The sequence below is a fragment of the Mobula hypostoma genome, chromosome 6 (genome assembly GCF_963921235.1).
Source record: "Mobula hypostoma chromosome 6, sMobHyp1.1, whole genome shotgun sequence".
Lineage (NCBI taxonomy): Eukaryota > Metazoa > Chordata > Chondrichthyes > Myliobatiformes > Myliobatidae > Mobula > Mobula hypostoma.
In genome coordinates this window covers 34,193,237-34,208,123 of record NC_086102.1, presented here as the reverse complement: position 1 = coordinate 34,208,123, position 14,887 = coordinate 34,193,237, and the positions used below count along the sequence as shown (strand labels likewise).

Below are 14,887 nucleotides of genomic sequence, written 5' to 3'. Positions count from 1 at the left end.
AAATGTGGTAATGTGATACATGCATGAAGTGAAAATAGTACAGACAACACCCATACTATTGGGCTAAATATATTATCTGTTTCTTAATAGTAGCAAAGTCATAGCTGTTCCTTGTCGTTGTATTTAGATTGACTTGCAAATGGCTAACAAATAAAATATTTTCTGTGTGTTCCTTCCGTGAACTTGTTGTTCAAAGTGCTCATTGTCTGGTTAACATATATTTTTATGTTTTATCATTATGTCAGCAAACTTTTAATAAAATATTGTTTAATTATGCCATTTCTTTTATGTCAAATTGATATGGAATGGCATCTGGCATCTGTATCTCCCCATGTAATACTGCATAGTTTTGTATAGTAACTGTTTATGCAATATGCTGTGAGATAATTTATCATTTATTTTGTGACTAGATTGCTATGAATTGTTTCATAGTAACTGAAGGTTCTGTTTTCATTATTATGGCTGAGCAATGAGAATGTACATCTATTGTACTCAAATTCTGCTTTTTTGGAAAGTATTGACAATGCAAGGAATGTTCTCTTAAATAATTTTATGCTTTTTTTTTGGAACTTTATAGAAATTCAGTTACCAGTTTACTTCACACCAAGCACAGCTTCTGAACTTGATACCATGGATAAATTCACAGGTAGTTACGATAATTGGAATAAGACAGGAGTGTATAGTTTCATGAGATAATGCACGTTATCATCATGAAGTATATATATACAGTATAAAGCATCAGTAGTATCTTCATCCCTAATGTTTTCCCTGGAGAAGTGTTAGGGTCTGATGCATTAAGTATTAAAATGAAAAATTTATTGCTTGTTATGTACTTCAACTTGCACCAGCAAATCATTTTGCCTTTTCCAAACCCCAGTACATTCTTTTTTCAGGTAACTTTGCATTGACGTAAATTACATATAAGCTTCTGGTGAGGGTGCATTCTGTCCAAATGTTACCTTTGGTTTTCTTTATTTTTGTTGGGCCTTGCTGTAGGATGGATGGGTAATCTGTAACAGATTGTTTCATGAATTAATGACAAACAGATATAAACGAATGAAAATGTGATTGATTAACACCAGTACTCTCTTCCCATGTGAACAGATAACTGGACTGTGTTCATCATTTCATTGTTGTTAACATTGATGTAACATTGTTACTTTTGTTGCATGTTGTGCCAAGGTTCAAATAGATGTAAATGTATATGGTGAATAAGGTTGATCCTTGAATCCTTGATTTCTATAGAAACCCAGCTAGGGTGGGCAGTGTGTAGTATTACATGTTTTTGAACCTGCATTCTAGCATCCCATAGTTTGCATGTTGTTGGTTTCAAGTATTAATCTTCATCCTGCATATGGAGTTCAAGTTTATTATCATCGGACTGTACATGTGCTCAACCAAATGAAAAAAGTTCCTCCAGACTATGCTGCACCCGCAAGACATACATCACATACGAAATGGGCTATGGGCACCCGTATGGGTCCTAGCTATGCCTGCCTTTTTGTTGGGTTTGTGGAACAATCTATGTTCCGTGCCTATTCTGGTATCTGTCCCCCACTTTTCCTTCGCTACATCGACGACTGCATTGGCGCTGCTTCCTGCACGCATGCAGAACTCGTTGACTTTATTAACTTTGCCTCCAACTTTCACCCTGCCCTCAAGTTTACCTGGTCCATTTCCGACACCTCCCTCCCCTTTCTAGATCTTTCTGTCTCTGTCTCTGGAGACAGCTTATCCACTGATGTCTACTATAAGCCTACTGACTCTCACAGCTATCTGGACTATTCCTCTTCTCACCCTGTCTCTTGCAAAAATGCCATCCCCTTCTCGCAATTCCTCCGTCTCCGCCGCATCTGCTCTCAGGATGAGGCTTTTCATTCTAGGACGAGGGAGATGTCTTCATTTTTTAAAGAAAGGGGCTTCCCTTCCTCCACTATCAACTCTGCTCTTAAACGCATCTCCCCCATTTCACGTACATCTGCTCTCACTCCATCCTCCCACCACCCCACTAGGAATAGGGTTCCCCTGGTCCTCACCTACCACCCCACCAGCCTCCGGGTCCAACATATTATTCTCCGTAACTTCCGCCACCTCCAACGGAATCCCACCACTAAGCACATCTTTCCCTCCCCCCCTCTCTCTGCATTCCGCAGTGATCGCTCCCTACACAACTCCCTTGTCCATTCGTCCCCCCCATCCCTCCCCACTGATCTCCCTCCTGGCACTTATCCGTGTAAGCGGAACAAGTGCTACACATGCCCTTACACTTCCTCCCTTACCACCATTCAGAGCCCCAAACTGTCCTTCCAGGTGAGGCATCACTTCACCTGTGAGTCGACTGGGGTGATATACTGCGTCCAGTGCTCCCGATGTGGCCTTTTATATATTGGTGAGACCCGACGCAGACTGGGAGACCGCTTTGCTGAACATCTACGCTCTGTCCGCCAGAGAAAGCAGGATCTCCCAGTGGCCACACATTTTAATTCCACATCCCATTCCCATTCTGACATGTCTATCCACGGCCTCCTCTACTGTAAAGATGAGGCCACACTCAGGTTGGAGGAACAACACCTTATATTCCGTCTGGGTAGCCTCCAACCTGATGGCATGAACATTGACTTCTCTAACTTCCGCTAGGCCCCACCTCCCCCTCGTACCCCAGCTGTTACTCATTTTTATGCACACATTCTTTCTCTCACTCTCCTTTTTCTCCCTCTGAATATACCTCTTGCCCATCCTCTGGGTCACCCCCCCCCCCCCCGTCTTTCTTCCCGGACCTCCTGTCCCATGATCCTCTCGTATCCCCTTTTGCCTATCACCTGTCCAGCTCTTGGCTCTATCCCTCCCCCTCCTGTCTTCTCCTATCATTTTGCATCTCCCCCTCCCCCTCCAGCTTTCAAATCCCTTACTCACTCTTCCTTCAGTTAGTCCTGACGAAGGGTCTCGGCCTGAAACGTCGATTGCGCCTCTTCCTATAGATGCTGCTTGGCCTGCTGCGTTCACCAGCAACTTTGATGTGTGTTGCTTGAATTTCCAGCATCGGCAGAATTCCTGTTGTTTGCGTTTAAATTCACTACTGCGAAGCCTCTTCCGGTGATGCCTACACCGAAGAAGTTTAGATCCTCTCTTCGACGGGAGTTCAGTGAAACCATCTCTCACTGCTCCCCATCTGTAATTTCTTCGGCTCTTCAACTTTTCGACCACACTTTCACTCAAACTCGCTATCACAGCCATGTATCCTTTCTTGGAACGTGCCTCCGTCGCCAACTTACTCCAGTTGGCTTTAGGATTCGTTTCCAAGCCTCTCAATTTGGACCTTCTGAGGATCCCAGGTACTCACATTTTATTGACTCTGCCTCTCGCCGCTTCTCCCGTCAAGCTCTGAAGGCGACGCTCTCCGCCATGAGGAGGTACTTGGTGTCCCTATCCCAGACCCTTCCACACCTTCGGGACACTTTCTTCGCCGTCTGTAATGGTCCTACCCGTTATTTCATCCTCCGTCGGATCCACGCCTGCAATCGCCGTTTTTTTGACTTTGTCATGTTGGGCAAGGATCGCAAGATCTTGCATCTGCGGACTCCAGAGCCTGCCGGCCCCGACGCTAGCAGGCATGAACTTTCGGTTGCGGCCCCTGCCGTTGATCTCGGCGGCTCCAACACCTCGGGACATGTTCAGGGCCCGGACTCCAGCAACGACCATGGACACATTCGAAGTGATTACGCAACCACCAACTGCGACTCCCTCCTTGAACTCCAGGCCGGGTCTTTATGTGCTGCTGTTGTGACTCCCGTCTCCCCTTCCCCCACCACCACTCCGCAGCCCCGTCTTCCTCAGATCCCACCGTCAGCTCCTGGGCCCTCAGAGGCTCCATCTTTCTCTCACCCCAACCCTCCCCTCTCCACTGACACCCCCAGCCTCCCCCCTCCCCCCTCTGATCCCAGCTCTCATCCGTGCCGGGTCTTTACTATCCCCTCCGACCTTCAACTGTCGGAGGCAGAACGCTCTGTTCTCAGTAAGGGCCTCACGTTTGTCCCCCTTCGCCCACACCTCAGCGAGTACCGTGTTCGCCACGATGCGGAACTTTTCTTCCGCCGTCTCCGTCTCTGAGCCTACTTCTTCGGCAAGGACTCTTCCACCCCCACCGATGACCCCTTCTCCCGTCTTCAACCCTCCTCTTCTTCATGGACACCCCGCTCTGGTCTTCTGCCTGCTCTGGATCTCTTTATTGCCAACTGCCGACGGGACATCAACCGTCTCGACTTCACCGCACCTTGTCCCCATTCCAATCTCACTCCTTCGGAACGCTCTGCTCTCCACTCCCTCCGCACTAATCCTAACATTATTATTAAACCCGCTGATAAAGGGGGTGCTGTTGTAGTCTGGCGTACTGACCTCTACCTTGCCGAGGCACAGCGACAACTCGCGGATACCTCCTCTTATTTACCCCTCGATCGTGACCCCACTAAGGAGCACCAGGCCATTGTCTCCCACACTATCAACGACTTTATCCGCTCAGGGGATCTCCCATCCACTGCTACCAACCTTATAGTTCCCACACCCCGCACTTCCCGTTTCTACCTCCTACCCAAGATCCACAAACCTGCCTGTCCTGGCCGACCTATTGTCTCAGCTTGCTCCTGCCCCACCGAACTCGTTTCTGCATACCTCGACACTGTTTTATCACCCCTTGTTCAATCCCTTCCGACCTATGTTCGTGACACTTCTCACGCTCTTAAACTTTTCGATGATTTTAAGTTCCCTGGCCCCCACCGCTTTATTTTCACCATGGATGTCCAGTCCTTATATACTTCCATCCCCCATCAGGAAGGTCTCAAAGCTCTACGCTTCTTTTTGGATTCCAGACCTAATCAGTTCCCCTCTACCACCACCCTGCTCCGTCTAGCGGAATTAGTCCTTACTCTTAATAATTTCTCCTTTTGCTCCTCCCATTTCCTCCAAACTAAAGGTGTAGCTATGGGCACCTGTATGGGTCCTAGCTATGCCTGCCTTTTTGTTGGGTTTGTGGAACAATCTATGTTCCGTGCCTATTCTGGTATCTGTCCCCCACTTTTCCTTCGCTACATCGACGACTGCATTGGCGCTGCTTCCTGCACACATGCAGAACTCGTTGACTTTATTAACTTTGCCTCCAAATTTCACCCTGCCCTCAAGTTTACCTGGTCCATTTCCGACACCTCCCTCCCCTTTCTAGATCTTTCTGTCTCTGTCTCTGGAGACAGCTTATCCACTGATGTCTACTATAAGCCTACTGACTCTCACAGCTATCTGGACTATTCCTCTTCTCACCCTGTCTCTTGCAAAAATGCCATCCCCTTCTCGCAATTCCTCCGTCTCCGCCGCATCTGCTCTCAGGATGAGGCTTTTCATTCTAGGACGAGGGAGATGTCTTCATTTTTTAAAGAAAGGGGCTTCCCTTCCTCCACTATCAACTCTGCTCTTAAACGCATCTCCCCCATTCACGTACATCTGCTCTCACTCCATCCTCCCACCACCCCACTAGGAATAGGGTTCCCCTGGTCCTCACCTACCACCCCACCAGCCTCCGGGTCCAACATATTATTCTCCGTAACTTCCGCCACCTCCAGCGGGAACCCACCACTAAGCACATCTTTCCCTCCCCCCCCCCCTCTGCATTCTGCAGTGATCGCTCCCTACACAACTCCCTTGTCCATTCGTCCCCCCCATCCCTCCCCACTGATCTCCCTCCTGGCACTTATCCGTGTAAGCGGAACAAGTGCTACACATGCCCTTACACTTCCTCCCTTACCACCATTCAGAGCCCCAAACAGTCCTTCCAGGTGAGGCATCACTTCACCTGTGAGTCGACTGGGGTGATATACTGCGTCCGGTGCTCCCGATGTGGCCTTTTATATATTGGTGAGACCCGACGCAGACTGGGAGACCGCTTTGCTGAACATCTACGCTCTGTCCGCCAGAGAAAGCAGGATCTCCCAGTGGCCACACATTTTAATTCCACATCCCATTCCCATTCTGACATGTCTATCCACGGCCTCCTCTACTGTAAAGATGAGGCCACACTCAGGTTGGAGGAACAACACCTTATATTCCGTCTGGGTAGCCTCCAACCTGATGGCATGAACATTGACTTCTCTAACTTCCGCTAGGCCCCACCTCCCCCTCGTACCCCAGCTGTTACTCATTTTTATGCACACATTCTTTCTCTCACTCTCCTTTTTCTCCCTCTGAATATACCTCTTGCCCATCCTCTGGGTCACCCCCCCCCCCGTCTTTCTTCCCGGACCTCCTGTCCCATGATCCTCTCGTATCCCCTTTTGCCTATCACCTGTCCAGCTCTTGGCTCTATCCCTCCCCCTCCTGTCTTCTCCTATCATTTTGCATCTCCCCCTCCCCCTCCAGCTTTCAAATCCCTTACTCACTCTTCCTTCAGTTAGTCCTGACGAAGGGTCTCGGCCTGAAATGTCGACTGCGCCTCTTCCTATAGATGCTGCCTGGTCTGCTGCGTTCACCAGCAACTTTGATGTGTGTCACATACGAAATGTTACTACAATTAATTTGCTAAAATATAATTCAAAATGCATGCTATGTGTAGCATGGGTAGCATTCTGTCAATTGCACGTTGTGTTTCAACTTATAAATTCCAAAGACATGCATGGAATTAAATCATCATATTTTGATTAAGCATATTGTCTAATTGGTAAATTGGGAGCTGAATAGAAGATATTGTAAGTTTTCCCGGAACACTATTATTTTCTTCAGCGTGTTTGTTGAAATGTCAATTAGGCTTGTTGGAAGGAAATGCTTTACTCTAGTTTATTCCATTTTGGTTCTATTATTTCCTAACTTGATTAGTAAAATGTTTCAACTTACTTTTCTGAAATGCATTGCAGAATCTGAGACACCATCACCCACCATTATGCCATTCATTACATTAAGAACAACTTCTGACCATGCTGATGTGCGCAATCAGGATCTTCCAGGTAGTTTCTACATGTAATAGATCAGTTTATGTCTGGAAGGAAAACATTTATGACAGCTTATTAGTAAGCTAACTCCAGAAGATTAACATATTTCAAGTCAATCGCTATGGTTAGAGTAGTTTGGTGTTTCTGATGTAGTGTAAAATGGGATTGCAGAATGTTTTTCAAAGCAAATTAATTAGTTATTGTTAATTGTTTATATGATTTAATATCTTGAAAACGGACAGAAGGAAATACGCATGAATTAACTGTTACCTATTATAAATTCAGTAGCTATAGCACAATGCAACTGAATACTTCGATGTCAGTTTAGAAGTAATTCTCCTGCCAAATGACTGCCTGAGGCTTGCCTTACCCAGTGACCAATGTGCAGGCCTCAGCGTTGCCGGCTGTAACAGAACCACTACACGTTACTAAAGAGAACTTGTCATACTGAGGCTGGATTTAGAGGTTCAGGAGCTTTTGAGGAGCCGATAACTAAAGGCCTCATCAAGATCTGACAGGAATAGGGTTAGCCATCAGAGGATCCAGACTGGGTGCCAGATTAGCATTAGTAATTAGGAGAACGTCTTGCTAGATGGGATGGTGGCTTTAACTGTTAAAAATTGGTATTAGAGGTTGGTGGCTCTGGTCACAATGGCACTGGGATCTTTTGTTGTCCAGAGATCAGAACCTTAGGAATTTCTTGTGCAGATTAGGGCTACTGAAAAGGGGTTTAGCATGTTGGCAGTCCTCATTGCCAAGAATTATGGCCTGGGTTAATTGGGGGGGGGGGTCGGTTTAGGACCATCATTGACTGGGGTTGGAGAGATGGTGGGTTTTGGCCAGTGTGGGTAATAATGGGCCCTTCTTTGGTGTCTCTGTGCAGAGTCCAAAGTGGTTGAATTAACCAACAACTCTCATTGCAGAGACAATATAGTGTATTATTCCAACAGAGTTCCTCAATATATGTATTGATGCCTGACAGTCAGAAGTCATGTTTGTAATGTGATGTGAAATGAACCAGAAGTAGTCATTGTCACATTTTGTTTGAAATCTTGCCTATTTTGATCACTTAATAATGAAGTAAACCATACTATATGAAAGTCCCTACCTTGGGAGTGATTTTATTTAATTCCCTGAATGAAGGCTTTCTTTGTACAACATACTGTAGGTCCTGTTCTGAAAATGCAGCTATTATTACATTTATTTCACTCTCATTTTGGAGACAGAAGCTTATTGGTACAACACCCAGCTCAAAAATTTGATTTGATGCTCTTAATGTAGAAACGTATTAAGGAAGCTGGCGATATACTTTCTCAGATGATATAATAAATTGATGCTCCATCTGTCCTGTCTATTAGACCTAAGAGACCCAGAACAGGGATAATTTTCCTTATGGTCTTGACAGTAATTTTCCCTGAACTGATATCATGGAATAAAATCTGGTTCTTATCATATTATTGATGTTGAACCTTGCTTTGACTACTGTGATTTGAGCAATGCTGTGGTAACTGCATTTTAAAAATACTAGTTGGCTGTGAAGCAGTTTGGTTTGGCCTACTCTCAGGAAAGGCGAGACTTTCATTTCCAATTATTTTCAGGGAGTCACGCATTTGATATTGCATAAAGTTACTAGTCCACTGTTCTTGCTCTCTATAAAATTTATGGAACTGCATTTAATGGATTTGCCAAATTTATTTCGGCCCATGGCTCTAGTTCCAATCCATGAAAGCTCCTGATAATAGAGATAACAACATGAAGAATGAATCCATTGAAAGGATGAGAAAGGATCTATTGAGATGATTTTTCTTATTAAGCATTCTCAATACAATGAAAAAATATAGCAAACTGTGATTAATTGAGAGGGATTTATTTTATGAAGTGTGGAATTTCAACAAAACAATCATTTTAACAAGAGATGTAGAAACCTAAAGTTTGTGAACTAAAACTATTTTTTCTGACAATGTTATGACTTGAAGTCAGAGAGAACTAGTTTTGTTCCAGCTTTGCAAATAACTATAATGCACAGGTAATTGTGCAAGAAGTGGATTTAATGGCCTTGTTGGAATAGTGTTTTTCAAATCTGTCTGTATAACAGTATATGGAACATAGAGCAATACAGGCCTTCGGCCCACAATGTTGTGCTGGCCCTTTAACCAACCACAACCTCAATCTAACTTTTCCCTCCTACATAGCCCTCCATTTTTCTTTCATCCATGTGCCTACCTTAGGGTCTCTTAAATGTACCTAATAGATCACCCTCTACCACCACCAAGCACCTACCACTCTATATACAAGAACCTGCCTCTGACAGCCCTCTTTGCTTTCATCCCAACACAATTGCATTAGGCATTTCTGTCTGGGGAAAAGTCTCTTGCTATCCATTCTATGCCTATGAACATCCTGTACATCTCTGTCAATTCACCTCTCATCCTCCTTCTCTCCAAAGAGAAAATCCCTAATTCCTTCTATTTATCCTCATAAAGCATGCTTTCTAACCCTTCCTCTTCATCTGCCACCTCCCAGCCCGGCACTGCATTCTATCAATGTCCCGTTTTAACCTTCAGCAACCTTCTACACTATCCACAACACCACCAACCTTCGTGTCATCTACAAAGTTACTAACCCACCCTTCTACTTCCTTATCCAAGTCATTTATTAAAGTCACAAAGAGCAGGGGTCCCAGAATGCCACTGGTTGTGTACCCCAGGCAGAATATTCACCATATATTTGACATTACATAGGGATTAAATACTGTGTAACATATATGTGATGTCGTTTAAAATAATGTGTGTATCCAAATGAGTAGAAAATTATATGAAAATGTTTAATTCAAAAATCTGCTCTGAATTCTGAAAGAATAGAAGTATGGTCTACTGTATCTCATGAACATGAAGTTTCAACTTTAGTGTGTTTAGCTTGATTCAAAGAGAGAATTGGAGCAGAGATTTTGCATCTATTAGATCATTGCTCATCCAAAGGGAATTTTCTTCATCCAACGCTAGAGCAGCAGTTACTGTTGTGATCATCCAAAACAAGGCATTATCATCAGCAGAATATTAACATATTAACATTCTTTACTACATTTAAGACCATTGTTTCAGACTATCATATTGGTTATTGACAATTCATGAACCAGTGATAATGAAATGATTAGCAAACATACTCCTGCCTTTCACAAAAAACAGTGATTGTCACGTTGATGACATCATTTTTTAAATCACTTTAAAATGTTACGTTAGCTTTTAAAATAGCTGTGGAATTCCAAAGGAAGCACACGTTGAGATATGTTAATACGTTTTAATTTGTTGTCGGTTTTGAGTTATTACAGTATCACAAATAGTTTTAAAGTCAATTAACATCATTGTTCATGGAATATAGTTTAGGCTAGGCACAAGGTTCATTATTTAATTCAGCTTTATTTTTATTGGGATGTAAGCAATAATTTTGCTACCAAATTTCAGTATTACTATTAGTTGAAATATTCATGAAGAATGTTTGTTTTTTCCCCATATATCACGCAGAAGCTGAGTTGCCATCATCCAGCAATTCACTTTTAAGCACCTCAGACACTACATCTGCATTAGATTCCGTGGAAACCAAGCAGTTCTCAGGTAGTTGCAACAAGATTAAACGTGGCTGTGAGACTTTTGCACAGCTCCAGCAAGTCGCATGTTACATAGTTGTTTATGTGGCCTCACGTGTCAGTTCTAATACTTTCTCAACTTTTACAGTTTGGAATTTCTTGATTTCATGCTCTTCAGTGTTTTGTCACCTGATATATTGCATGCCCAATGCAAAACTACTGTAGTTCTGTTAAGAACTAATCCAATGGAATGTTTTGTAGTTGATAAACAGTATGATTGTCTCATATTTAATCAGTTTATTTGCATGAAGTACAGTACGTGGTCACTAAAATCCTGCATGGAAATGAAAAGTACAAGAGCTCAACAAATTTGATGGAATATTTCAAAATAGTGTTGAACCACACAAGAATTACCATGCTTGATGCTAAATTTGTAAAAAGTTTTTTTCTGGTTTAACTCTCTCCATATCAAGTCACTATTTCACCAGTTGTGGTCAGGTAATGTGCTATGTCACTTCAGTTAGTTTATGGTATTACAAAGTAAATAATTTAGGGTATAGTTCTTTAAACTAAGTATTATTTTTGTAGCATCCTTTCAAGACCACCATTGTCAGTTACCATAGAAGGATTAGAATTGGGTACTATATTCCAAAGTCTGGCTGATCAGTCACCTCCACAGTATTGTATCTACTATGGTTGATATTGAAATTTCAATTACATGAACACAAGACTTTGTCGATACATCTATTCTCCATTATTTATGAATATTCAACAGCTACTGATGTAGTTTTCCATGGAAGAAGACTATATGTACCATCTGCACTACTGTGTAATGTCAGATACTACAAAAGACAAAACAAAAACATTATCTAAAGACATCTTCTGAAGAGTTTTCAAAGTCATCTTTAACAAGCAGTGGATTTTCCCCATTTACCTTGTGTCGTAGCTCTGTACATTAAGTATGAGAAGATTTTTGTAGGCTTTGTAAATGCTTTCACTAGGATATATCATTTCTAAAGGTATTGTTCCTCTTACTGCTATAGAAATGTTTTTTTTATTGAACCCCACTTTGATTGTATTTTTTTTAACGAGAACTCTTATTTCACATACTATGTTACAAGGCCATAGATAAATTTTTACCCCTTTCTCATTCTAGCCCCACTAATCCGCCTTGCCAAACTGCTTCTTCTGTTTGATCTTTACCATGGTTGTCATGCATCAGCTAATGTGCGTGATCAAAGAACATTTTGTTTATTTTCTCTGAAATAAATTACAGAGCCAGAGATGCCACCTACGAGCAGTAAACTTTCCGAACCAACATCTGAACCTGATGACAAGGATACACAAAAATTCACAGGTAGTTCTGTGATGCATAAAAATTAAGGATGTCTATTTCTTATGTTGCATGCATTATATTTAACCTTTCAACGGCATCGTTTTTGCCATGTTTGTCTGCATTTGTAATCATGACAGTGTTCAATGAGAGCATGAATTGTTTTTTTCCATTAGTAGGATATAGTATCTGATACTCTGGAAGCATTTGCACAGGAGGTATAGTATTTGTATTCTTTTCAAAAAAGTAGATGGCCCACAAATCTTGCTTGGGTTGAATTACACTGTGTCATTATTGTACTTCATGCTGTGTTTTCCACATTCAACTTATTCCAAAAAATATAAATTACACAGGCCATATTTCCTTTGCGTTAAAAAATATTTTAATCACCCTTTTTATGTATGCCAATTCTATGCAGGTTCCCTTTTGTAGGTAAGTTTACGTACATTTTCATGTAGGTTCTTTTGAACAGGTTTTTTTTTAAGACGCAGAAGACAATGGCTAATTTTCTTTTTCTTACTTCACACATACTTTTAACTTGTGATTGAACTGCATGTGAGATCATGGACATTTTGATTTTGTTTGTACTACATCGATACCCCAGTATGTTGAACCTAAGCATTATTGTCAGCACTCATAGTTCAGTTCCAGATGGCCTTTTCAATTAAGGGTGTGTAAATTATAATTCCATCTTCCAGTCAAGTCAACGCTGGCGACCCTATGGATAGTGTAGTTATCAAGATATGGAAGTAGACTATCAGATACTGCTGCTGCCCAGGTGGGACCTGGCCAGATTCGAACTTGGGACCATCTACCTCAAAGTCCAGTGTTGATGCTGCTACGTAACCAGCTGGCCCAATTGTTTCAATATATATTAAATCCTGGTAATTTTGCTATTGAAATAACTTCAAACATTTGGAGCTTTTGAAGAAGGACTGAATATTGCTACTTATAGAAAATTTACCTGTTAAGTGACACCAATATCTGGTCTAAATGATTATTTTTCAGCAGTTAACCATAAAAATTCTTAAGGTCCATACATAATTTTGCCAGCTTGTCAGGGGGAAGGAACAAATAAGCTGGTAAACCTATGCATCTTGAAGTGTTGCACTTACCAATGTAAGTGTTTCTTTTGGGCTTGTATGTTAATAATACTCTTGAAATATACATTGGATTAAGCATATTACAGTGGATTCTGGTTAATTGGGACACATCAGGACCAATACATTTTGGCCCAATTAAGTGGCTGTCCCAATTGGTTAACGTTTCATGGATATAGATAAAAACTTATAGAACAGTCAAACCACAGTTTAACTGAGTAACAAATTATGCATGTGAATTAAATACAGAACAAGTTAGAACATTACCTGTACTACTACAGTACTAGAAAACAGTGTATTAGGCCTAATAGTTATTGGAGGAATTAATCCAGTGTATGCTGCCGTGTTCTTTTGATTGACTATAAATGAACAGGATCAGTGCATACACCAAGGGCAGATAATGGACTGGCATCATACACTGCTTTTGACAATTGCATTCTTCAAATCTTCATTTTCATTGTAACAAGGTGATTGTTGATACCTTCAAATTCTTCATATTTCCTATCTTGGTGAAATCATTTCATTTTCACTCCCGGCAGTTTCTGGCATCGCCAAGCCTCAGTGCTTGAAACTACAGTGAGCAAAACAGTTCTGAATTTTCTTACTGCTTATTTCTTGCCAATTATCAGTGACAAAATCATTGTTTTTTGAACGCAAATGCGCGTAACTGATGCTATTCAAAAACTGTTGGCTCAAAGCATGGTGTAGTGTCTAACAGCCACACAAGCGCATGCACCTAATGCTAGTTAGAAACTGTTCGACAACGGTCTCCTGTCCTAATTAAGCAGCATGGTGTCCCAAATAAACAAAGGGAATCCCAGCTAATTTCTCAATTAATTTTTATTCATTAAGAGTTATCCCAAGTAAGTGGTTTCCACGATTAACCTATGATCCAGTTAACCGGAATCTACAGTATTTGGAACATAGAGCAGTATAGTGTAAGATCAGCCCCTTTGGCCAACAATATTTTGCATATCTAATTAAATTGATAATCAAATGCCCAATGAAACTAATCCCTTCTACCTACACAATGACTATATTCTTCTATTTCCTGCCAATTGAATAGTTCTATTCATACTGGCCTTCACTACCACCGTTGGCAGCACATTCAAAAAAAATTCAAAACATTCACCCACCACAAAAAAAAACTTGCCCCACATAAATCCTTTGAATTTACCCCCTCTCACCTTACATATATGCCCTCTGGTGTTAAATATCTGAACCTTAAGAAAAAAAGTACTATCTGTCTATTCCAGGGGTGGCCAACCTTTTACATTCCATATGTCAATTTTTTCACACACGAGTTCAGGTGTGATTTTTTTATGCACAAGTTCTGTACTAACCTACTTTTACAAGAATTGAATGGGGGTACAAGAGTTGTATGGCGCATCTGAACTCGTGAGTGAAAAATTTGACGCATGGAATGTAAAAGGTTGACCACCCCTGGTCTAGTCTACCTGTGCATCTCGTAATTTTATAAACCTCTGTCAGATCTCCCTCAGCCTCCTTTACTTCAGAGCAAACAGTTCAAGTTTAGTCCAATAGCACATACCCTGTAATCCAGTCAGCATCCTGGTAAATCTCTTCAGTACTTTTTCCAAATCTTCAACATCCTACCAATAACAGAGCAATCAGGGCTGAATGCAATACTCCAGATGCAGCCTAACTAGAGTTTTATGAAACTGTTACATCATGACCACCCGTTCAACCTGTATAGCCACTTTCAAGGAGCTATGAACTTGGAACACAAAATTCCTCTGCTCATCAACACCATTAAGAATTTTGTCATTCACAGTGTGCTGTCTCATTACATTTGATCTCCCAACATACAAGACTTTACATTTGGCCGGGTTAAACTCCATCTACTATTTCCTCATCCATATCTGTAACTGATCTATATCCTGCG

The 14,887-nt window shown here is 41.8% G+C and overlaps 1 protein-coding gene across 2 annotated transcripts in view; it reads left to right on the top strand.

The window, feature by feature from the left end:
- The window catches only part of LOC134347920 (target of Nesh-SH3), a 347,223-nt gene that overhangs the window by 145,977 nt on the left and 186,359 nt on the right, over window positions 1–14,887 (top strand). For both annotated transcript variants that reach the window (XM_063050550.1, XM_063050549.1), the window contains exons 13-16: window positions 578–646; window positions 6,891–6,980; window positions 10,487–10,576; window positions 11,825–11,905. In XM_063050550.1, coding sequence (XP_062906620.1) covers window positions 578–646; window positions 6,891–6,980; window positions 10,487–10,576; window positions 11,825–11,905 — 330 coding nt within the window. The remainder of the gene's footprint in view (window positions 1–577; window positions 647–6,890; window positions 6,981–10,486; window positions 10,577–11,824; window positions 11,906–14,887) is intronic.